The sequence below is a fragment of the Staurois parvus genome, unplaced genomic scaffold, assembly GCF_062004578.1.
Source record: "Staurois parvus isolate SC_StPar_1 unplaced genomic scaffold, SC_StPar_1.0 ptg000141l, whole genome shotgun sequence".
NCBI classification, from domain to species: domain Eukaryota; kingdom Metazoa; phylum Chordata; class Amphibia; order Anura; family Ranidae; genus Staurois; species Staurois parvus.
In genome coordinates, this window is record NW_028317937.1 from 2,421,266 (window position 1) to 2,445,119 (window position 23,854).

The 23,854-nt window shown below is 42.1% G+C and overlaps 1 protein-coding gene across 1 annotated transcript in view; it reads left to right on the top strand.

Moving 5' to 3' along the window:
- KISS1R (KISS1 receptor) overlaps window positions 1-23,167 on the top strand; it is a 375,693-nt gene extending 352,526 nt beyond the window's left edge. The window contains exons 4-5 of the mRNA XM_089673576.1: window positions 17,141-17,379; window positions 22,113-23,167. Coding sequence (XP_089529702.1) covers window positions 17,141-17,379; window positions 22,113-22,469 — 596 coding nt within the window. The 3' untranslated portion in view covers window positions 22,470-23,167. The remainder of the gene's footprint in view (window positions 1-17,140; window positions 17,380-22,112) is intronic.
- Window positions 23,168-23,854: the final 687 nt, after the last annotated feature.

Below are 23,854 nucleotides of genomic sequence, written 5' to 3' on the forward strand. Positions count from 1 at the left end.
TAAATCAGCTAAATACATTTCACGTGCATAAAAACAAAGTATATAGCAGGGAAGATGAGCTTTGCTGATTTGGGAGCTCTAATTGGGAAGGTGGTGGTCAGACCTCTGCTGAGAGACTGCTGCTTTCATACAAGTATCAAGGGTGCTTCTCTGCTGTATGCTGGCAGGGGATAGACCTGTCTGATAGGGCTGTGTCTGCTTTCTAAGTGAAAAAAGCAGTACACCGTTTATATAAAAGGTAGTGCAGCGCTTACACACAGAATATACAATTGCTATAATAAATGAATATAGAAAGTGACCAGACACAAGCAAAACTAGCGATAACCGTGCCCCCACACTCCCACTCTATAACATGGTGTGTGAGATATATAATACAAATGCACCAAGTTCTCAATATGTGATGGTGCCTGCACCGCAATAAATCTTCATCCAAAGTGCAAAAATGATAAAAACTCTGGTGATGGTGAGTGACACTCCTCCTCTGGCTGAATTGCCCCCTCACCTTAATACAATGGCCCAATGGACCTACAGGCCTTCAAGATCACTAGTGGGATCTTAATCACATTTGCTGTCCGATCAATTCCTCCACGCCTTGCATCACATAAGGATAAAACACACTGGACACCTTGGTTCCTGATCTCCGCTGTGCTCATCCACTCATCAGGGTAAAAAGAATAAAAGACTCTGATAGTGTAGTATTTCCAGTATTCAGGGCTTTTAATAAGTAAACTAGCACTTACATTAGGTGGGCACTAGCGTGCTTCCCTCCATGGTAGTCTGATACAACAGGTAACCCCTCGGCTCAGCAAACAGTTCCTCCACTCATGTATAGGTGTACTGCATGAGTGAATGACCGGGTGTACCAAGATGGCGGAAAACCGGAAGTACGTCACCGCTCACCGGAAGCTGCTTTCTCACGTATCGACGCATTGCGTCACTGCACTCGTGACTTCTTCAGGATATCACCATTTGTTTTGATATACTGGAAAGTATTTAGCTGATATAAACTAAAAGTTTTAGTTGGCTTCATCTCTCCCATATAAGGGGACTTTAAAAATCTGTTCTAAAAGATGTATAGGGGCTGCCATTATGACCTCATTCTCAATTACGTCTCTTTATGAAAATGCCAGTTGCTTTCCTGTTTAGAATGAGTTCAGAATTTTCAGATACATTGACATAAAATAAGTGTGAAGACCTGGCTTTAATTTGCTTTATGTTAAACTGGGTCTGTGAATCAGAAATTATTAAAGCTATAACCAAAAATACACATGTGTATAGCGAGCGCTCAGGTTATATAAAATTCAGATTATAAATGTTAAGTAAATACAAATGTCCAGCTGCAATTGCACCAACTTAGGATATCCAAAACCCATTATATACCAATAAAGATAGGTGCAGCGCTAAAATTCAGCCTAAAACCATATAATTACACCACATTCATATGTGTACAGTGCTAATTGCACCAAATAAATTTATATAAAAATAAAGTTTAATATGCTTGAGAAATTGTGAAGGCTTGACTCGAAATGGTCAGCAAAGCAGATAGTGAAATCCAACTTCGTCACTAATAAATCTTTGTGATGTGACTCCGTGGTCCAATCATATAAAATGCGCACTCACCAGATGCACATGGAATTTGTGCATTACATGTAAACTCTCTGTGGGGTCCCCTTTAAGGTAGATCAGTCAGCCTGCCAGGAGTATGGATCCTCTATCCGGACACCATCCTCTAGTTCAGCTCCTCTTCCTCTGGGGGTCTCCACAAGCAATTGGCTCAAAGCCTCCTCTGATACCACCTCCAGCAACGTCTTCGCTCTACGTACCATATGGAACTTCATGTCTTTTTTTTTTTCATATATTTTCTAAAGGTATCAAATTTATTATGGATGCTTATTAAAAGCAGTTAAAAAGTTCTCCAAATATCCTCAGACAATGAGGAAATAAAGTGCCCAAAGTATAATAACCAGATGTGTATCTCTCCAGGTGGCTGTGTATGCCACTTTCCAAAATGGCCACCGGACCTCTGTTCGGCTCCAGCAGGGTGACGTCACGACATTAGGGCTCCTCCTTAATGCATTTCGTGCAATAGCACGTTATCAAAAGGGGTGTGCCTGCCGTCGGACGTCTACTACAGTTTATTTATAGGGCACAGACGTCCACGCTTGCACAATGCGCGAGCACCATTTTCCTGAAGTGCAGTGGAGACATAACGGTGAAGCCACATGCGCGGACCTCTCTGCAGTCACAATGCAGGCAAATAGCCGATCGTACTTATGCTTATGCCAAACAGCTGGAAACAAGTGATACCTCATTGCCAGTAACGCATGCATCAGGAAAACATGCCTCAGAATAACCAGATTAACATCTTGTGGGGTAAAATACATAAAATAACAATATATAAACACCATTAAAATAATACATGATTTCTCACTGTGAACAACTCCACGTATCAAAACGAGGATATGAACCAAGAATTAACATTAAAAACTTTCCGTATTAGTAACTATATCAGTAAAAAAAAATTATATATATATATATATATATATATATATATATATATATATATATAGACATCAATATATAAAAATAAACCGATATGAAAATATGATGAATGATAAAAAATTACCAAAAAGATTAATATTAATCAAAAGTAGAATAATACAGAATATAAAAATATATAAAAATTCCTAATACACTATATTATATGAAAAAAATGTGTAAAAATATTTTATTAATGATATAAAAGACAGAGGAAAAAACCTCTCAAAAGATAGATAAATGTGCAAATTATTATCGCAGTGAGGAGTCATATATCCCTATTATGCAGGACATGATATCAAATGCGGAAAATATATATAGAATAGGATAGGCATAAAATTATAAAAAAACTAATCAATAGAAAAATTTAAATAATATACCCTAAAACGCTCAACTTAAGAAAAAGAGATGCTACTGATTATTAAGATATCAAAAGCTATAACATCCAGTACACAAAAGTGAACTTAAGTGTCCCCAAATCAGTCGTGACAGAATTAATTTACTCCTATGTCCTAGAATTGTAGTTAAGTAATATCATTTAAATTATAGTTATTATATTCTTAGACCTATTGTAAATCTGTCACAGTTAACTATTATTGATAAAACAGTTACTATCGAGATCTATGTTTAACCCACAGGGGCTTAAGGATTAAATCTCATAGATCCACTTGGTTTCTAGCTTTGACACCGCTCTCCGTCTATTCATACCTCTCCAGTGATGTCTAATCATGTCAATGCCCACAAAGTTTAAGAACGAGGGATCTCTGTTATGAAAATGCCTATAGTGCTTTGATAAGGAATGCTCCTTACAGCCTCTTTTGATATTATAAACGTGCTCTCTGAGCCTGTCCTTCAATCTACGTGTTGTCCTGCCCACATATTGTTTGTGGCATGGACAATCTCGTAAGTAGACCACATATCTACTGTTACAAGAAATAAATTGTGGAATTTAATAACTCCTTCCGGTAATGTGGGAGACAAATGATTCACTCTTCTGCTTTCTAGTGCCATTGTATTTGCAAATTAAGTACTTATTGCAAGGGTGAAAACCTTTAATATTAGAAAAAAATGATGTTGTAACTGGAGGGTCAATGATATTGGGTACTATCTTATTTCTGAGTGACATGGCCTTACGTGATTTCCGGCCTATCAGGGAGTAAGCCAGATAGAGCAGGATCTGATTTAAGTACCCCCCAATTTTTGTATATTATTCTCTTAACCTCCTTATGCTGTATAGAGAAATTCGTTACAAACGGACACGTTTGACTCTATCCTTTCTTGATTGGGATAACATCAGCTCTCTATTCATTCCTGCAACTTGTTGTGCTGTATGGTCCAAGATTGTTTTATCATAACCATTTTCCCCAAATCTGTCTTTAAGTATTTCTGCTTGTGCAAGGTACGTTAAGATCATCACAATTCCGTCTAATCTGCATAAATTGACCCTTGGGGATGTTCGACAACCATGAAGGATGGTGACAACTATTAATAGGAATATGCAGTCAGGTCCATAAATATTGGGACATCGACACAATTCTAACATTTTTGGCTCTATACACCACCACAATGGATTTGAAATGAAACGAACAAGATGTGCTTTAACTGCATGTGAGCTTTAATTTGAGAGTATTTACATCCAAATCAGGTGAACGGTGTAGGAATTACAACAGTTTGCATATGTGCCTCCCACTTGTTAAGGGACCAAAAGTAATGGGACAGAATAATAATCATAAATCAAACTTCCACTTTTTAATACTTGGTTGCAAATCCTTTGCAGTCAATTACAGCCTGAAGTCTGGAATGCATAGACATCACCAGACGCAGGGTTTCATCCCTGGTGATGCTCTGCCAGGCCTCTACTGCAACTGTCTTCAGTTCCTGCTTGTTCTTGGGGCATTTTCCCTTCAGTTTTGTCTTCAGCAAGTGAAAAGCATGCTCAATCGGATTCAGGTCAGGTGATTGACTTGGCCATTGCATAACATTCCACTTCTTTCCCTTAAAAAACTCTTTGGTTGCTTTTGCCGCATGCTTTGGGTCATTGTCCATCTGCACTGTGAAGCGGCGTCCAATGAGTTCTGAAGCATTTGGCTGAATATGAGCAGATAATATTGCCCGAAACACTTCAGAATTCATCCTGCTGCTTTTTTCAGCAGTCACATCATCAATAAATACAAGAGAACCAGTTCCATTGGCAGCCATACATGCCCACGCCATGACACTACCACCACCATGCTTCACTGATGAGGTGGTATGCTTAGGATCATGAGCAGTTCCTTTCCTTCTCCATATTCTTCTCTTTCCATCACTCTGGTACAAGTTGATCTTGGTCTCATCTGTCCATAGGATGTTGTTCTAGAACTGTGAAGGCTTTTTTAGATGTCGTTTGGCAAACTCTAATCTGGCCTTCCTGTTTTTGAGGCTCACCAATGGTTTACATCTTGTGGTGAACCCTCTGTATTCACTCTGGTGAAGTCTTCTCTTGATTGTTGACTTTGACACACATACACCTACCGCCTGGAGAGTGTTCTTGATCTGGCCAACTGTTGTGAAGGGTGTTTTCTTCACCAGGGAAAGAATTCTTTGGTCATCCACCACAGTTGTTTTCCGTGGTCTTCCGGCTCTTTCAGTGTTGCTGAGCGTTCCTTCTTTTTAAGTTGTTTTGGCCACGCCTAATGATTTTGCTATCTCTCTGATGGGTTTGTTTTGTTTTTTCAGCCCAATGATGGCTTGCTTCACTGATAGTGACAGCTCTTTGGATCTCATCTTGAGAGTTGACAGCAACAGATTCCAAATGCAAATAGCACACTTAAAATGAACTCTGGACCTTTTATCTGCTCATTGTAATTGGGATAATGAGGGAATAACACACACCTGGCCATGGAGCAGCTGAGAAGCCAATTATCCCATTACTTTTGGTCCCTTAACAAGTGGGAGGAACATATGAAAACTGTTGTAATTCCTACACCGTTCACCTGGTTTGGATGTAAATACCCTCAAATTAAAGCTGACAGTCTGCGGTTAAAGCACATCTTGTTCGTTTCATTTCAAATCCATTGTGGTGGTGGAGTATAGAGCCAAAAATGTTAGAATTGTGTCGATGTCCCAATATTTATGGACGTGATTGTAACTATTCCTATCGGTTGTTTTGAAAAATGATTTTGTGGTTATCTTAGCTCCTTGGTTTATCAGGGTTAAGTCCAAAAATGTATCTCTTTAGTACTGTAGGTGTAGGTAAGTGAAATATTCTGAGTATTATTGTTAAGGTTTCAAAAGAAATTACATAAAGCATTTTTTTCCCCATACCAGATCAAGAAGATATCATCAATGTATCTTTTGTAAAACATTAGTTCCGGCCAGTCCCTGGCATAAATAACATCCTCCTCCCATCTAGCCATGAAGAGGTTTGCCAGAATGGGGGCAAATTTTGCCCCCATAGCTACGCCTTTAGTTTGTAGGTAGAATATTTTGTTAAACCAAAAATAGTTTTTGGTCATCGCAAACTTCAGTAGATCCAAGATAAATTTATTATGTGCAGGAGAAATACTCTCAAATGTATCTAGGTATAATTTGGCTGCTGCCATTTCATCTTTATGATCAATGTTGCTATATAGTGAGGCTACGTCGGCCGTCACTAGAAACATATTTGGATTCATGGTAATACCCTTAATCTCATTCAAAACTTGTTTGGTATCTTCCAGATACGCTGGGGTTGTGGATACAATAGGCTGCAAAAAGAAATCAATGTACTCTCCGATTGGGGAGCACAAAGAGCCTATTCCACTCACTATGGGTCTACCTGGTGGGTGTGTACTATTCTTGTGAATCTTCGAAGGCAATAAAATATTGGAAGCCTTGGGGCAGAGGGGCATAAAAATTATTTTTCCTTTTTGCTAATGACCAATTTATCATATCCTGTTTTAATTATTTGTTTCAATTCCTTTTTAAACGGGATTAACGAATCTTTGGAGGGAGTTGAATACGTATCCCTATCACCCAGAATCCTTAGTGCCTCTGTTAGATAGTCCGTCTTATTTAGTACCACCACTCCACCACCCTTATCTGCTGGTCTAATTACTAGATCCTTCTATTCTAAAAGGGATGCAATGCCTGTTTTAATCTTATGTTGTCCTCTGGGATTGCTAACCTTTAAAACATCCAAATCTCCAAGTACTATATCCTTAAAAACATTTATGTAGGAATATGGTTGTGGTGGGGGATTAAAAAGTGAAGAGCTCTTAAGATTAGAGATTCTACCTCTATCATTTGAAACATTCTGTGTAATAGGGTTAATAGCAAAGTGTCTTTTCAGTGATAATTGTCTAATATACTTATGAATGTCTATATATGTCTAAAATTTGTTCAGTTTTATTTTAGGAGCAAACTTTAGACCTTTATCGAGTAGGGATAATTGATCAGAAAAAAAGTGCTACATTACTTAAATTAAATATACCGTCCCCTGCTATATTCTTCTTTTTTTGGGTCTATGAACCCTTTTTCTCCCTCGTACTCCTCTGCTTTTATACTCCTTTTCCTCGTATGTCCTCCCCCTAAAAAATGTGTTTGCACAGGTTGTCTATCATAGTTGTTATTATAGTTATACCCCCAATGCGAGGGTCTCCCATCATCCTGAGTTCTCTCCTGTGGGTTGGGTGGATTGTAGTTATCTCTCCCATTTTCAGCTCTCTCATTGCGCTATGTATTGTTCCTGTATCCTTGTGGAGGATAATATTGTGAGCCATGATGGGCATCACGTTCATCTCTCCAGTTATTCTGGTTTCTCCAATATTGTTGTTGCCCCTGGCCATTGGGATTTCTATAGTTGTTTCTAGTCTTGGTGTTATTGGGCCTAAAGGGACGGGATTGAGATTGTTGTCCCTCTTGTAGGAACACTCTCCCCTTTCTCATAGGGTGCCAACTCTCTGGAAGCCACCTCCTCATCAGAGAGGTTTTGTAGTGGGCCATAATTATTCTTAACAGGGACATTATATTTGTTAGTTGAATATGTCCTCTCCCGGGCTCCAATTTTTAAATGTTTGGGGGGACCTCCGGTATAAACTCGTGGAGAGTTGTATTGTCTTGGGGTACCTCATATGTGTATAGGTTGTGTCATCAGCTGTTTTGGAGTAGATAAAAATGTATTGGGGGCATAATCCTTAGAGGTTTGTCACCTGAAAACATTATTACTATTGTAGTCTTTGAGGTACCTAGTATACTTCTTCTTTTTAATCTTTTGTTCTTTTTCTGTACTGTCCATGAGGAGTTTTAGTTTATCTGATTCTATACCATATTCCTTTTTGTCTTTTTATGGAATGAGTTTTTCCCTGACTTTATTGATTTCTGCATCTAGATATATAAGCTTCTTCTTTTTCCTTAGTACCAAAAATTTCAACAGATCTAATCCTGCGTTATTAAAAAATTGGTACCACTCCGCTTCACAATTAATATCATCCGTTTCTGGAGGGATGTCCCATGTGAAGGACCTAGGAACCATTTTATCCTTAATATATTTATCCAAAAAGGAAATGTCTTATAGGGTCCTAATCTCAGAGGTAGTCAAATTTTGCAAACGTAAAAATAGACTATGTACATCATCATTGTCCTCAGGAAGTTCCATATGGTACGTAGAGAGAAGACGTTGCTGGAAGTGGCAGCAGAGGAGGCTTTGAGCCAACTGCTTGTGGAGACCTCCAGAGGAAGAGGAGCTGAACTAGAGGCTGGTGTCCGGATAGAGGATCCATACTCTCACTCATATTAAACTTTATTTTTAAATCATTTTATTTGGTGCAATTAGCACTGTACACATATGAATGTGGTGTAATTATATGGATTTAGGCTCAATTTTAGCGCTGCACCTATCTTTATTTATTTATTAAACCTATAAGTTTGCCCTGGCTGCCAAGCAAAAAGCATTTCAGACGAATATCAACAGTGGCACCCCTGTATTTATCTCAGCACTTCTTTGTAAGGTAACATACGAGGAGCGTTCAAGTGAAACCAGGACTTTTAATTTTACAGGTATAAAAAGGGATGCTAGCATGGTGGTATCACAGGCAGTAGTAAGTGACACGTTTGTCCTATTACTGATAGGCAGAGCACATTTCGCTGGCCAGTCCAGAGACCATTAATCAAGATGGCAAACAACAGTGTTAGTGCATGCATGGAACAGCGTGTGGTGACATTTCTTATGAACAAAGGTGTAAAACCCGCAGATATTTACAGAAGACTTCGAGCACAGTATGGAGATGAGACACTCAGCCTCATTAAGACATTTTAATAAATAGTATACAAGTATGCAAGTGAGCGCTTAAAATTGAGCCGCTGTACACCAAAAGGTGCCAACAACCTCCAAAGACCAAGTATAATAAATAAAGGTGCAGCGCTAAAAACCACATCAAAATAATAAATAATTAAATATCAATCAATTGCTAGTGATAGCGACCAAAACTCTTAAAAGGATATATAACAAAAAGTTACAATATTTCCAATATCAGGAAAAATAAAGTGACAAAAGTGCAAACGCACATCCAAGATAGTGACTACAAGCGATAAAGTGACATAGTCTATATAATGTGAAACTCTTATTCGAGTGATCCACTGTGCATCTTCTGGTGATCAAATATGCAAATTACACACCCACATGCACTTAAATATATATCCAAACTCTCAAACGTGATACACTCAAATTGAGTCCACTGCAGCAAATCCGTGGAAAAATCCTGTGTATATAACCACACTCTATATACAGCAGTGATAACCTTAAACCCTTTTAGATCACAAAAAGCACTCCGACTCGTGTAGTAGTAGTGGATAATTACCTTATAGATATATCACAAGGGCATATCACAGGTATGGGATAACATCTTTCTTCATGATCTTATAAACTTTTCCTCCATTTTCCTCATGAATAAAACAGCAATTAGATGTGGTAGATCAAATGTAAAAACCATTTATTCAGTAACTTACATCCAAAACTGAAAAACCGATCGCACTTCCGGTTGACGTTGATGTGTCAGACGTCACGTACTGACGCGTTTTGTCACTTCCTTTGACTTTTTCTGAAAGGTCCCATGGTCCCCTATTGCCTGGGGGCCCCATGAGTTGTCAGTCCACCCCTGCATCTGACCTTTAGAAACTTAAACTAGCCCAACTGAAACTTTTTGACTTATGGAGAATACTTCATCCCCAAAATAAATATATCTCCTACTAGTCCAAAATTCATCGTTCTCATAGCAGAATAGATTATATTTTTGGCACTCAACAACTTTTAGATGCCCAACCTAAGGTTTATATAGGTCCATAAACCTTTTCTCTAGTTATACTCAAACCCCTGTCTCTCAATAACACCCGCTTGAAAATTCTCTATACCCTTATACGTGTCTAAAAAAATCCAAAATCATAATCCAAAGTAATAATGTCCAAAATATCAAAATCTTCTATGATTCTACAGTGTGTCAAACTCCAGTGCACCAGTCCAAACCTAAAAAAAATGAAATTAGATATAGTGTATTACCTTCAAATATCATTAAATAAAATAAATTAGTGACACGTGAATCATGCACAAAAATTATTATTCACTTGGTGTGCACTCCTGACAACATGGAAAATCAAAAAGCACACCAAAAAATCTATATATAAATATATAAAAGGTGCAGCGCTAAAAACTCAGATAAAATACTGGAGGATGGATAAAAACATTAAATTATTGAAATGAATGATATCAAATGGATAAACCACAATAATAGACATATATAGGTGACTGATAAGTGCCGGAATAAAGTGCCAAAGTCTATATATTGAATGGTGACCCTTCGTGTGTCTTCTGGTGATAAAATATTCAAATTATACACTCACCAGATGCATAATTCAAATATGCATTAAGAAGATATATCCCATCTCAAGGTCTCAAATGGAATCTTCTTAAGGACTTGTCTAGCATCTTTAGGCTTCCCTCTGGGCAACTCTGACCATCTGGGGTTCCCTTTGGATCATCCGATGTAGCACCGTCAGTTACCTTCCCTGGTGGCTCTGTGGGTGGTGGATTCAACACGAGTCACAAGAAAGGATGCCAAGATAGTGTAGTACCGTTTAAAAGGATGGTTTATTGATCCAAAAGTAAGACATGATAAAAACAAAATAACTGACCATGAGATGTGTAAAAGATGGCCGCCGGCCCGCATGGGACTTGGCAGCGTGACGTCTGGACTTCATAGCTCTTACCCAGACGCGTTTTGTGCTAAATGCACATAGTCATAGGGAGTGTGCATGCTAGTCAGACGTCTCGATAGTTCTGATTTATAGCCTGTAGTTGGCGCGCATATTAGCGCATCCGCCATCTTCCCGGCTATTTCGCGCATGCGCGATGTGTTTAACATCACAATGTCAGCAATATTCGCGTGTGCGCATTGGCACGGCGCCATTTTGTTGTAGTCCCGGTCAACTGATAATATAACATGGTTTATATTTGATGTGCAGAATAGCGCATTAATAATATTCCTGCGCCAGTGTGGTGTTTTTTTTAAAACACCTTAATGCTAGCAGTGTCCCTATATATGCGCCAATACGGTGCCATGTTATTGTAGTTCCGGCCAGCTCTGTAACATGATAGGATACATTGGCGGGAGTACAAACAATCATGAGAAAATACGTAAACATAGGACCATCATTATTGTTAAATCGCAGTCTGTTGGATACATATGAAAAACGACAGATAGAATGTCATTAGTAGTTTTTAAAAGGATATACTATGTAGGCCCCCCAATTATGTGTGCCTGTGCATATGCAATGGCATGAATAACCTTTTTATTATAAAATTATTGAATAGATCTTTAAAATGGCGAAATATAAAGCAAACAATGATAATCCTGTGTATACCAATGTAGTAGATAATTCAACACATCAAAAGTGAAGTGAGCACTCCGTGACACTTCACGCTAGTGGGATTAAAGACTATTACCCTCTTGGAATCACAACAAGCATTTCTGGATGTAAATAGTATTTGCTTGTCAGCTTCCAATACACATCAAAGGTAAAGTGAACACTCAGTGTCAGGGCTCCCGGGTATGACCAGAGGTGTGTGACTGACGCAGGGAAACGCAGACTTCAGATATGTGATAATAAATTATATTGTTTAACACTAACAATACAAACATAAACGCAGTGCAATACTAAAACATAATACAGTGCAAACAAACCAAACCAACCACCCACAGATAACAGTACATACAAGCAAGCGTCGTCAGGCAGGCCGGGTCAATATCAATCGGGCAGGTAGGTACAGGGGGAGCAAGCGGAGATTGGTCGGGGTCACAGGCCAGGTTCAGCAGGTAGCAAGCAGCGTAGTACAGAGGGTCAGGCAGAGGGATGGTCAGGGTCACAAGCCAGGGATCAGAACAGGTAGCAAGCAGCGTGGTACAGAGGGTCAGGCAGAGGGATGGTCAGGAGCGAGCCGGGATCAGAGCAGGAGAAGTCAGCAGCGGTTCAGATCAGGCAGGGTCAGCAAAGGAACAGAAACAGGATGCAGGACAGATACAGGGCCCAGGACAAACACAACACCAAGGCAGAGTCTGCATATCTGGCCATCCCTTAAATACACCAGTATAATCAGTTCCAGGTGTTAGCTGGCTGAAAGGTTGAGTCTCTGATTGCTGGGAGCACCCGCTGGCCAGCCCTGGTACTGCAGATCAAAAGGCAGGTGAGTCCCACCATTGCTGGCCAGTCCATTCCTGACAGTACCCCCCCCTCAAGGAGCGGCCTCAGGACGCTCCAAACAGTCCTAGCTGGGCAAAATGTTCCACCGCCTGGGTCTGGTAACTGGCGGGATATCAAAGACTGGCACACCGGGCAGGACCCTGGGCAGCGGCACACCGGGCAGACGCACATCGGACAGAGGCACACCGGGCAGAGGCACATCGGGCAGGACTCCGGGCAGAGGCACATCGGGCTGGACTCCGGGCAGAGGCACATCGGGCAGAGGCACATCGGGCAGAGGCACATCGGGCTGGACTCCGGGCAGAGGCACATCGGGCTGGACTCCGGGCAGAGGCACATCGGGCTGGACTCCGGGCAGAGGCACATCGGATTACCAGGCGGAGCAGCAGGCACCGAGCCACCAGGCGGAGCAGCAGGCACCGAGCCACCAGGCGGAGCAGCAGGCACCGGGCCCCCAGGCGGGGGGACAGGCATCGGGCCCCCAGGCGGAGGGGCGACAGGCATCGGGCCCCCAGGCGGGGCGACAGGCATCGGGCCCCCAGGCGGAGCGGCGGGCGCCGGGCCCCCAGGTGGAGCGGCGGGCGCCGGGCCCACAGGAGGGGCGACAGGCATCGGGCCCCCAGGCGGGGCGACAGGCATCGGGCCCCCAGGCGGAGCGGCGGGCGCCGGACCCCCAGGCGGAGCGACAGGTCGCGGGCCCTCAAGCGGAGCGGCGGGCGCCGGACCCCCAGGCGGAGCGACAGGTCTCGGGCCCTCAGGCGGAGCGGCGGGCGCCGGACCCCCAGGCGGAGCGACAGGTCTCGGGCCCCCAGGCGGAGCGGCGGGTCTTGGGCCCTTAGGCGGAGCGGCGGGCGCCGGACCCCCAGGCGGAGCGACGGGTCTTGGGCCCTCAGGCGGAGCGACGGGTCTCGGGCCCTCAGGCGGAGCGGCGGGCGCCGGACCCCCAGGTGGAGCGACGGGTCTCGGGCCCTCAGGCGGAGCGGCGGGCGCCGGACCCCCAGATGGAGCGACAGGTCTCGGGCCCTCAGGCGGAGCGGCGGGCGCCGGACCCCCAGGTGGAGCGACAGGTCTCGGGCCCTCAGGCGGAGCGGCGGGCGCCGGACCCCCAGGTGGAGCGACAGGTCTCGGGCCCTCAGGCGGAGCGGCGGGCGCCGGACCCCCAGGTGGAGCGACAGGTCTCGGGCCCCCAGGCGGAGCGGCGGGCGCCGGACCCCCAGGCAGAGCGACAGGTCTCGGGCCCTCAGGCGGAGCGGCGGGCGCCGGACCCCCAGGTGGAGCGATAGGTCTCGGGCCCTCAGGCGGAGCGACAGGTCTCGGGCCCCCAGGCGAAGCGGCGGGCACCGAGTCACCAGGCACGACAGTGGGCTCCGAGTCAACTGGCATGACAGCGGGCACTGGGTCACCAGGCATCAGGTCATTTGGCTTGCCAGCGGGCACCGCGTCATCTGGCAAGGCAGTGGGCACCGGGTCACCAGGCCTTGGATCGTCTGGCTCGACAGCGGGCATCGGGTCACCAGGTATGACAGCGGGCACTGGGTCACCAGGCATCAGGTCATTTGGCTCGACAGCGGGCACCGCGTCATCTGGCAAGGCAGTGGGCTCCGAGTCAACTGGTATGACCGCGGGCACTGGGTCAGACATTGGATCGTCTGAGTGGACAGCGGGCATCGGGTCACCAGGCATCAGGTCATTTGGCTCGACAGCGGGCACCGTGGCATCTGGCAAGGCAGTGGGCTCCGAGTCAACAGGCACGACAGCGGGCACCGGGTCATCAGGTACCGGATTGTCTGGCTCGACAGCGGGCATCGGGTCACCAGGTATGACAGCGGGCACTGGGTCACCAGGCATCAGGTCATTCGGCTCGCCAGCGGGCACCGCGTCATTTGGCAAGGCAGTGGGCACCAAGTCCCCAGGTACGACAGCGGGCTCTGAGTCAATTGGCACGACAGCGGGCACCGGGTCACCAGGCATTGGATCGTCTGGCTTGACAGCAGGCATCGGGTCACCAGGTATGACAGCGGGCACTGGGTCACCAGGCATCAGGTCATTTGGCTCGCCAGCGGGCACCGCGTCATCTGGCAAGGCAGTGGGCACCGAGTCACCAGGTACGACAGCGGGCTCTGAGTCAATTGGCACGACAGCGGGCACTGGATCAGGTACCGGATCGTCTGGATCAACAGCGGGTATCGAGTCAACTGGCCTAATAGGATCATCAGGCTGGATCAGTTCATCAGGCTGAGTGGAGGCACCAGGCTGAGTAGAGGCACCAGGCTGAGTGGAGGCACCAGGCTGAGTAGAGGCACCAGGCTGAGTAGAGGCTTCAGGCCGAGTAGAGGCTTCAGGCTGAAGAGAGGCATCAGGCCGAGTAGAGGCGTCAGGCCGAGTAGAGGCATCAGGCCGAGTAGAGGCGTCAGGCTGAGTACAGGCGTCAGGCTGAGTAGAGGATTCAGGCTGAACCACGGAAGGCAGGTTCACCGGTTTGGATACTGGCAGGATGGTATTGGTTGGAAAGAATTTTCGCTTTCTTCTGGTTTTAACTACTGGAGCACTGCAAGTAAACGCAGGTCTGCAAACGAATGGAGCAGCTGGAGACAGAGAAGAACTGGAGGATGGAACAGGAGAGGGAGCAGTTGCTACAGAGGGCTTTTTTACAGGGTTAAAGGCAGGATAGGTGCAGCGAGTGGGAACAGGGTACTGACATGCGGTAGATAGCAGGGCAGGAGGAGCTGTTGGGAATGCAGGAATAGAGTTTTGAGGAAATAGATTAGAAGCAGGACTGGGTCTTTGTAAGCTGACTGAGGCTGGGTGCAACAAGTCTGTCCATGTCTGCAGTATGGGTTGAACAAAGCTGAGCTTACACAAAGCCTGTCTGACCAAAGACTGCACTGCGTTTATACAATCTCTTAGTATCTGTGGTTAACATGTGGAATAACGCTCCAGAAAGTAACCCACATCATCCTCTAATAACCACACCAGGGACTCTACCTGGTCTGCACTAAATGGTGGCAAAAATTCATCCCTGCATTCGGGGGTACCAGATGAAACCAACTCAGCACAAACCTCAATCAAAGGCTGCACCTCAGAGAACTCTGTGCCCTGATCTACTAGAACATGAGCGAGCCGTATACATTCTAGCAGTTCATCCCGGGTATACTCCTTCAGAGTTTGATAAGCATACTCCCTGTCATCAAACACTAGCAGATATAAATACGCAACCTCATCCAGATCCATCCTTCCCATCAACAAACCAAGATGGCTTCCCTGTGCAGCCACTTCTGGTCAGGATTGGCCTTGGTGTAATGTCAGGGCTCCCGGGTATGACCAGAGGTGTGTGACTGACGCAGGGAAACGCAGACTTCAGATATTTGATAAACAATATAATTTATTAACACTAACAATACAAACATAAACGCAGTGCAATACTAAAACATAATACAGTGCAAACAAACCAAACCAACCACCCACAGATAACAGTACATACAAGCAAGCGTCGTCAGGCAGGCCGGGTCAATATCAATAGGGCAGGTAGGTACAGGGGGAGCAAGCGGAGATTGGTCGGGGTCACAGGCCAGGTTCAGCAGGTAGCAAGCAGCGTAGTACAGAGGGTCAGGCAGAGGGATGGTCAGGGTCACAAGCCAGGGATCAGAACAGGTAGCAAGCAGCGTGGTACAGAGGGTCAGGCAGAGGGATGGTCAGGAGCGAGCCGGGATCAGAGCAGGAGAAGTCAGCAGCGGTTCAGATCAGGCAGGGTCAGCAAAGGAACAGAAACAGGATGCAGGACAGATACAGGGCCCAGGACAAACACAACACCAAGGCAGAGTCTGCAGATCTGGCCATCCCTTAAATACACCAGTATAATCAGTTCCAGGTGTTAGCTGGCTGAAAGGTTGAGTCTCTGATTGCTGGGAGCACCCGCTGGCCAGCCCTGGTACTGCAGATCAAAAGGCAGGTGAGTCCCACCATTGCTGGCCAGTCCATTCCTGACACTCAGTGATACCTCACACTAGTGGGATTCAAGGCAATTACCCTCTTGCAGCAAAAACCAGCATTTCAGGATATAGTATTTCATTGTTAGCTTCCACCATGCAGGTAGTACCCTTTTCAATTTCCTCAATTCCTCATGGAGGTAAAGAAGAGATCCATCAATTGTATAATAAAAGGTATCAAACCAAATTTATTAGACTTCTTACATTTAGGATTTCTAGATCCATAAGACCAGTCCCCAGCAGGTTGTATGCTGAAATTCCAATACTCAAAATGGCTACACCGCTCCTTCCGGTTTGGCGTCAGACGTCATGTCCCTGATTCGTTTCGTCACTTTCGACTTCTTCTCAAGGGATCCATATATAGGTCCAAACATTTGATCTGATCACTCTCCCCTCTTTTGTAGCATTTCTTTAGGAGACCGATCATAAATTCTTCATCTGGTGTTTAAATAATACCTACTGCAGGATGCAGTTTGCATTGCTGACATCACTCAACCTATTACAGTTGAGATATTTGATTTTCAAGTATAGAAATATCATTCCAAATGCAGTTTAACGCTGTTGGTTAGTATTTAATTGTGAGTTTCATCTACTAATCTTCTTTTGGGGGTTTTCCTTAAGCAGGTCTAGCCAATGGAAGGTCCCACGCCACAAAATAATAATTAGCAAAAGTGGCAATACACTGATGTATGTGTATGGAATGTCATGCTGGACATCAGCTCAAGCCTGCTAATGCAGAATCAAATTATAAGAAGGAATATGGTTTGTCTTTAGCTCTAGTAGATAGTAGATATAGAAACGAATACTATTAGAACAGATGTATTTCTTATTATAATAAAATGGTGCACTACCAGTTATATGAACACGTTTTCTTATTTTACAGTTTTCATGTGCTTTTTTCTTTGCAGGCTCTTTTATGGTATCTATCCCAGTCCCTATTTATAACCAGCTCATAGAAGGCTATTGGTTTGGACCACAAATGTACTGCATTGAATTGTTTCCATCAGTTTATCATGAGAAGGCTTTTATCCTTTACAACTTCCTTGTGGTATACATGCTACCGTTGCTCACTATCTGCATCTGTTACTCTGCCATGGTCTATCAAATGGGAAGGCCTTCTGTGGAGCCTGTTGACAACAGTTACCAGGTAACAAATTACTGGACATTCATATGTACAAGCCTTAATGTGGTCACAAAGGCTCAAGGTTTTTCACCTTCATGCATTCTATGCATGAAGGTAAAAAAAACATTTTGTGTACAGCAGTGCCCCCGGCCCCCTCAATACTTACCTGAGCCCCATCGACATCCAGTAATATTCATGACAGCCTTGGCTCTCCCAGGTCTCTGCCTCCTCATTGGCTGAGACAGCAAGCAGGAGCCATTGGTTCCCACTGCTGTCAATCACAGCCAGTCAGCCAATGAGAAGAGGGGGGGCATGGCCAAGTTACAGCTCTATGTGTGAATGAACACACAGAGAAGCAGGTGCCCCCATAGAAGGTTGCTTGCTGTGGGGGCACCTGACAGTAAATGGGAGCCAGGAGAACCTGCGGGGGACCCAAGAAGAGGAGAATTTAAGCTGCTCTGTGCAAAACCACTACACACAGCAGGTAAGTATAGACATGTTTGTTATTTTAGAAAAAACAAAAATGAACCTTTAGTATTGCTTTAATAGTAAAAGTATTGTCTACTTTGACCTAAAAGTGTATGTTAACCTTAACAATTAACTTCTCTTATTTGTTCCCTTTTGGTCTCCAAAATATACAATTAAAGGTGCCTTGTTTGATAAGTGCTAATAATACCTACTGATCCTGACAAAATCCCGGTATAGTTCTGTGCACTCTGCAGTGTTATCTCAAGCAGTGTCATTAGTTCTGTCTTGTTTAGCTTTTTGAACTACAGAACATAGCCTTCTATGTTCAGAAGATGGAGAGAGGGGGAGATGTTCTGTATATGTAACACACTTCATGCCCTAGGGAGCCAGGCTGTTGCTACATAGATACAGTACAGCAAGTGATAATGACTCAAAACACTGGCATCCACTACAGCTAAGGACTGATAAGCTGGAATATATTGAACCTTTGTTTTTTAAATCAAGATAATTTTAAGTGAAAAGAATTTTAAGAAGCATTATGAATAATAGGCAATGCTTCAAATGTAGCAGGGACTGGGGTTTTGGGGAGGGGTTTTGGAGTGAGTTCACCTTTAACTCTGGTCAAAACCAGTGCTTCTAATTTTGGATATTGGCTTTTTATTGCTTTATCAGTAGTAAACACAAAACGCTTGTAAAGCCTTCTACTCCCCCCTTCTACAGTTAAATTCTATATATTTTATTGGTACAAAAATATCAAAAATTACACTTTGAAACAAAAAGGATACAATACAGTAAAACAAAGTATAAAACCAATATGAGGAAAGGTCTGTGGTCAATTATTGTTATCCTTTTTTTCACTTAAAAGTATCTTGATCTAAAAAACAAAGGTTCAATATATTCCAGCTTATCAGTCCTTAGCTGTAGTGGATGCCAGTAAACACTTTGTTTTGAGTCAGTGCTCACTTGCTGTACTGTATCTATGTAGCAACAGCCTGGCTCCCTAGGACATGAAGTGTGTTACATATACAGAACATCTCCCCCTCTCTCCATCTTCTGAACATAGAAGGCTATGTTCTGTAGTTCACAAAGCTAAACAAGAGAGGACTGATGACACTGCTTGAGAAAACACTGCAGAGTGCACAGAACAATACTGGGATTTTGTCAGGATCAGTAGGTATTATTAGCACTTATCAAACAATTATTGTTATCCTAACCTAAAATATCTTCAATTGTGGCTATAAACCTAACAAAAAAATAATTTTTAAGAATTATTAGCATTTATCATCCTGTACGCTGAAGATTTTTACATCCAGTGTTCTCTAGAGTCAAAATGACTCTCACCATAAACTAATATGAATCGTCAAGGTATAAAGCAGTCAGTGTTTTGGTATGTAAGTTCTTTGATTATGAACTTTTCAAGATGACACATATATATTCAACATTATATTGTCAGTATATTTGCTATAGCAATCCAAACTGGCAAAAGCTCACTGTGACTATTATGTGTAGAAAAGGGTCCACAGAATTAAGTTCTTTCATATGTATCCATAGGTATAGTTGTCTTTATTTCCTGTTGAATTTATTTCCAAACCTATGATAGCAATCCACTGTTAATTACAGTCGACTGTATAAACTGTTGTATATTTTGACAGATAAACATTGAAAAGACACACTCAATTGACAGGAGTTTACACTTTGAAATTCATGTGGTACTATGATTGCCCTTATCCTAATGGCAAAGTCAGTGATATAAGTAAATGTGTCCATGGTACAACATTGAATCCAGTTTGGGGAGAAGGATTAAGCAATTTTAGCATCAGCAGCAAGTATTCCAGTCTTGTCAAAGTCAGGGATATTGCTTCCAACAAACTACCACCACATTCTGATGCAATTTTCCCTAATTACATCACCAGAGGGGAATATGAGAATTGAGAAAAAAAGTACATAGGGACGACAAATGTTGTTATCAAGATGCATGCAATCCACAAATGACTGCAGAAGCAAAGAGTAGAGCTAAATTCAAAAGTTAAAGAGACAAACACAGCGTACCATTCCTCCCACTACCAGTGTGCTCATTTAGGGAGTCATGAATACCTTCCCCCACAATTCATATTTATAAATGATAACAAGATTGGAATACCTGCGGCCAATGCTTAGAATGTTTAAACCTTCTTTCCACACTAGATGCAATGTTGTACCATCATGGACATTAAGTTCCTTTGTTGACTTTGTTCCTAGAACTGTATTGCTAGTGTTGATTGATACCAAGTAGAGCCTCTGCTCTCATGCACAGCACTGGACTGAGATTAGGCTCAGGTATATATAAGGGGGGATGGGGAGGGAGCTGCATTCTGAAGGTTTTTCACCTTAATACAGAGAGTGCATTAAGGTAAAAAAAACCTTCAACCTTTAGAACTACTTTAAGCGTTTATGGGGATACTGTATTAAATCTAGAAGTCTAGAGAAACCACATCCACAGGTCTTCCTCTATTCAAATTGAAACTTACCTCTTCATAGAATGTTAAAAGGCTGGTCTGGCAAGAATGATCCTTCATAAATCCATGCTGATTACTACTAATGATGCTATATCCAACAGCAAATTCTTGGATATGGTCTCTTATTATACCTTTCAATAATTTGCATACTATTGATGTTAGGCTGACTGGTCTGTAGTTTCCAGGTATGCATCTTGGTCTTTTTTTGAGTATCGACATCATGTCAGCTTTTTGCCAGGCAGCTGGTACCATTCTGGTCAGTAAGCTATACTTATAGATTATGAATAATGGTCTAGCAATAGCCTGGAAAAGGTCTTTTAGGACTCTTGAGTGTAAGCCATCTGGTCCTGGTGATTTATATACAATAAGGTTTTCCAGTCTTTGAACACTGGCTTCCATCAGGCATAAGGGAACATTCCATGGAGATGAATGTATTTAACACATTTGCCTTCTCCCTGTCGCTTGTAACCAAATTCCCTTGAATATCCTTTAAGGGGCCAGTATGCTTCAGTTCTGTCTTTTTACTATCAATATATTTAAACATTCTTTTGGGATTCTCTTTATTTTGCACTGCTTGGGGTTGATTTACTAAAGGCAAAAAGGCTTTGCATTCCAAGTGCACCTGGAAGGGCACTGCAAGTGCGCTGAAAGTGCAGATGCTCTAGATCTGAGAGGAACATGTAAGGAAAATTTAAAAAAAACAGCATTTTTGCTTGCACGTGATTGGATGAAAGAAATCAGCAGAGCTTCACCTCATTTCAGAACTTCTCCTTGGATATAAAGCAACTGCACTTGCAGTGCACTTGTAGGTGCACTTGCAGTACACAGACTATTTGCCTTTAGTAAATCAACCCCTATGTGTCTCTCATAGTCAGAAAATTAAAAGTGTAAGCTCCTGTCAGCTGAGTGTGCCATTGCAATGTTTAACTGTGGATATATTTTTATACAGTTGAACAATTCATAAACGAACATAGCAGATTGTAATTAACAGTATATTACTGTCATAGGATTGTGCATGAGTGAGGGCATGAAGACAACTCTACCCCTGGATATGTTTGCAAGATCCTATATTTAGGATTTTTTTAGACATCAATCACAGTGACCTTTTACCAGTGTGGATTGCTACTGCAAATATGCTGATAACAGAATACTGAAAATAAATGCTTCTTCTTGACATATTTTTAACTAAAGGGGGAGTTTAACTAAATGTAGAGCTTCACAATACTTTATTTGGTAAAAGATAAGTAATCTGAAACATCCAAACATACCCTGCTGAACACTTATGCATATCAGCTGAAGTCTTAATCATAGTGATACAGCTTTAGAGACTTAACTGATTTGTAATGTTCCATGTTGTATAGGTTTTATAGCCATGATAGAAGATATTTATGTCTTCAATGAGATTCATTATTTCTGGTGGTCAAAAAATGATATTTGAGTGCAGACCATTGCTTAAATTGGCTTTAAACTTTGTTTTAAGGTATTGTATATCATTGCTGTATCAAAGTGAAATTTGGAGTGATACTTTTGTACCAATAAAATATATACCTTTTAACTATATGAGAGATGTGGAGGGCTGTATAAGCCTTTTTGAATATATGTTTGATAATATATATATTGACAGCAATAGCCATTTTCAATAATTTTTTTATTAGTAAAAAAATAAAATAATTAATTGTATCTAATTTTTTTGTCCTTGTGCCCACATTTCATATGAACTACTCTGTATAATGTTTGCATTTCCTGTTCTCTTCTTGTCTTACCAACAATATTTTGCTTGTCTTTGTCTTCAAGGTGCAATTATTGGCTGAGCGTTCTGAGCTAATGCGGACCAAAGTTTCACGCATGGTGGCTGTTATTGTACTTCTCTTCACTATCTGTTGGGGTCCCATTCAGCTCTATATCCTTCTGCAGGCATTTAGTCCCACTTTCAAACGTGACTACTACACTTATAAGGTGAAGATATGGGCCCACTGTATGTCCTACACCAATTCGTCAATCAATCCCATTGTGTATGCATTCATGGGTGCCAACTTCCGCAAAGCTTTTAATAAAGTTTTTCCTTTCCTCTTTAAGCAGCGAGTGGCCAGTGTTGGAGTTGCTGCTCCTAATGCCAACACTGAAATGCATTTTGTTTCCTCAGGAACATAGAAAGCTGAAAATTATCTTAAATGAGAAGGTCAGGGTACAGAAAAATAAACTTTGCCATGGCCCATGGATGACTTTCAAAATGGTTAAATACCTTCAGCTTTCAGATTATATTTTATGTTGACATGAAATGTCAAAAGCACATATGTTGTTCATGCAGTGAAATAAAAGGGTTAGGGTTTAACACCAAAGTCGCCTTTATACTTCAAAGATGAGCACCATGCAGTTAAGACTTTGATATACTGCTGTTTACCACCCAGGGATAGAATTTCTTTGAATGCTTCAGAGAGCCAAACCAACCGAAAAACTTTCTTGAGATCATAATCTTTTTATACTGTCTTTGCTAGAAAATACTTTTAAAGAATGGTAGCTGAACAATTCAAAGTTGTAGACCAACAATAAATGTAAGATTTCACCTTGTATGCAATAATGCTTAAAAATGGTAAAATGAACCTATAAACACATAGTACTGAAGAACCAGCTTCTACAACAGGGTATTAATTTTCACATGCACTTTGTGTTATGTTACATTAATTTGTTAGACATAATCATTTGTATAGTTAGATGTACTAGGTATAGGTATACATGGAAACAGGTTACTATACAAAAATTGTAAAAAGTCTGTTCTACCTCCTAGAGATAAAAACATGTTAAAATTCATAATTGAAAAAATAATAAACAATCAAACACAGTATACCTAATTATGCTTTTGGATGTGTTTATTTGCATCTCTGCATCACATACCTTGTTGTTTTAAGAAAAAGTTTTCATTTTTATATTTGAAACTGCCTTTCACCAAAATTCTGTTGATACTTGTCTCCTTGTACGTGCTAGACAGATGAACATGCAGTCCATATTGACAAACTCTACACTGCAAACTGAAAGCAGACAGAGTGAGTGGAAATTACTTCTCATTTGCACTATACTAGCTTATATTGGTCACACACATAGAACATATAATAAAACAAGGATGTTTGCCAAGGGTGAAGGATATGAAAAGTGCAAAACAGTGAATTTATGGTGTGGCAAATAGCATAGTTTAATTGAAATGCAATGGGAATAAGGTTATCAAGAACAGGAAAGTTATATAAACCTTTAGGAAGGGATAAAAAAAGTACTGGTAATGACATGAAATGTATGGTAATAAATGCAAAATGTCTTCTGAACCACATTAATGAATTTGCATTAGATGACAGGTTATGATATAGTGGGTATAACAGAAATCTGGCTCAATGAATATAATAATTGGATAATGAATTTGGAAGACTAAAATGTATTATTTTAAACATGTCTTGAGAAAGAAGGACTGAGCTTCATTAGAACATTGGTAGTAAAAAAAAGCTGCTGCTTTGATCTATCTCCTTTGCAAGACCTGAGTGCCTGTATAC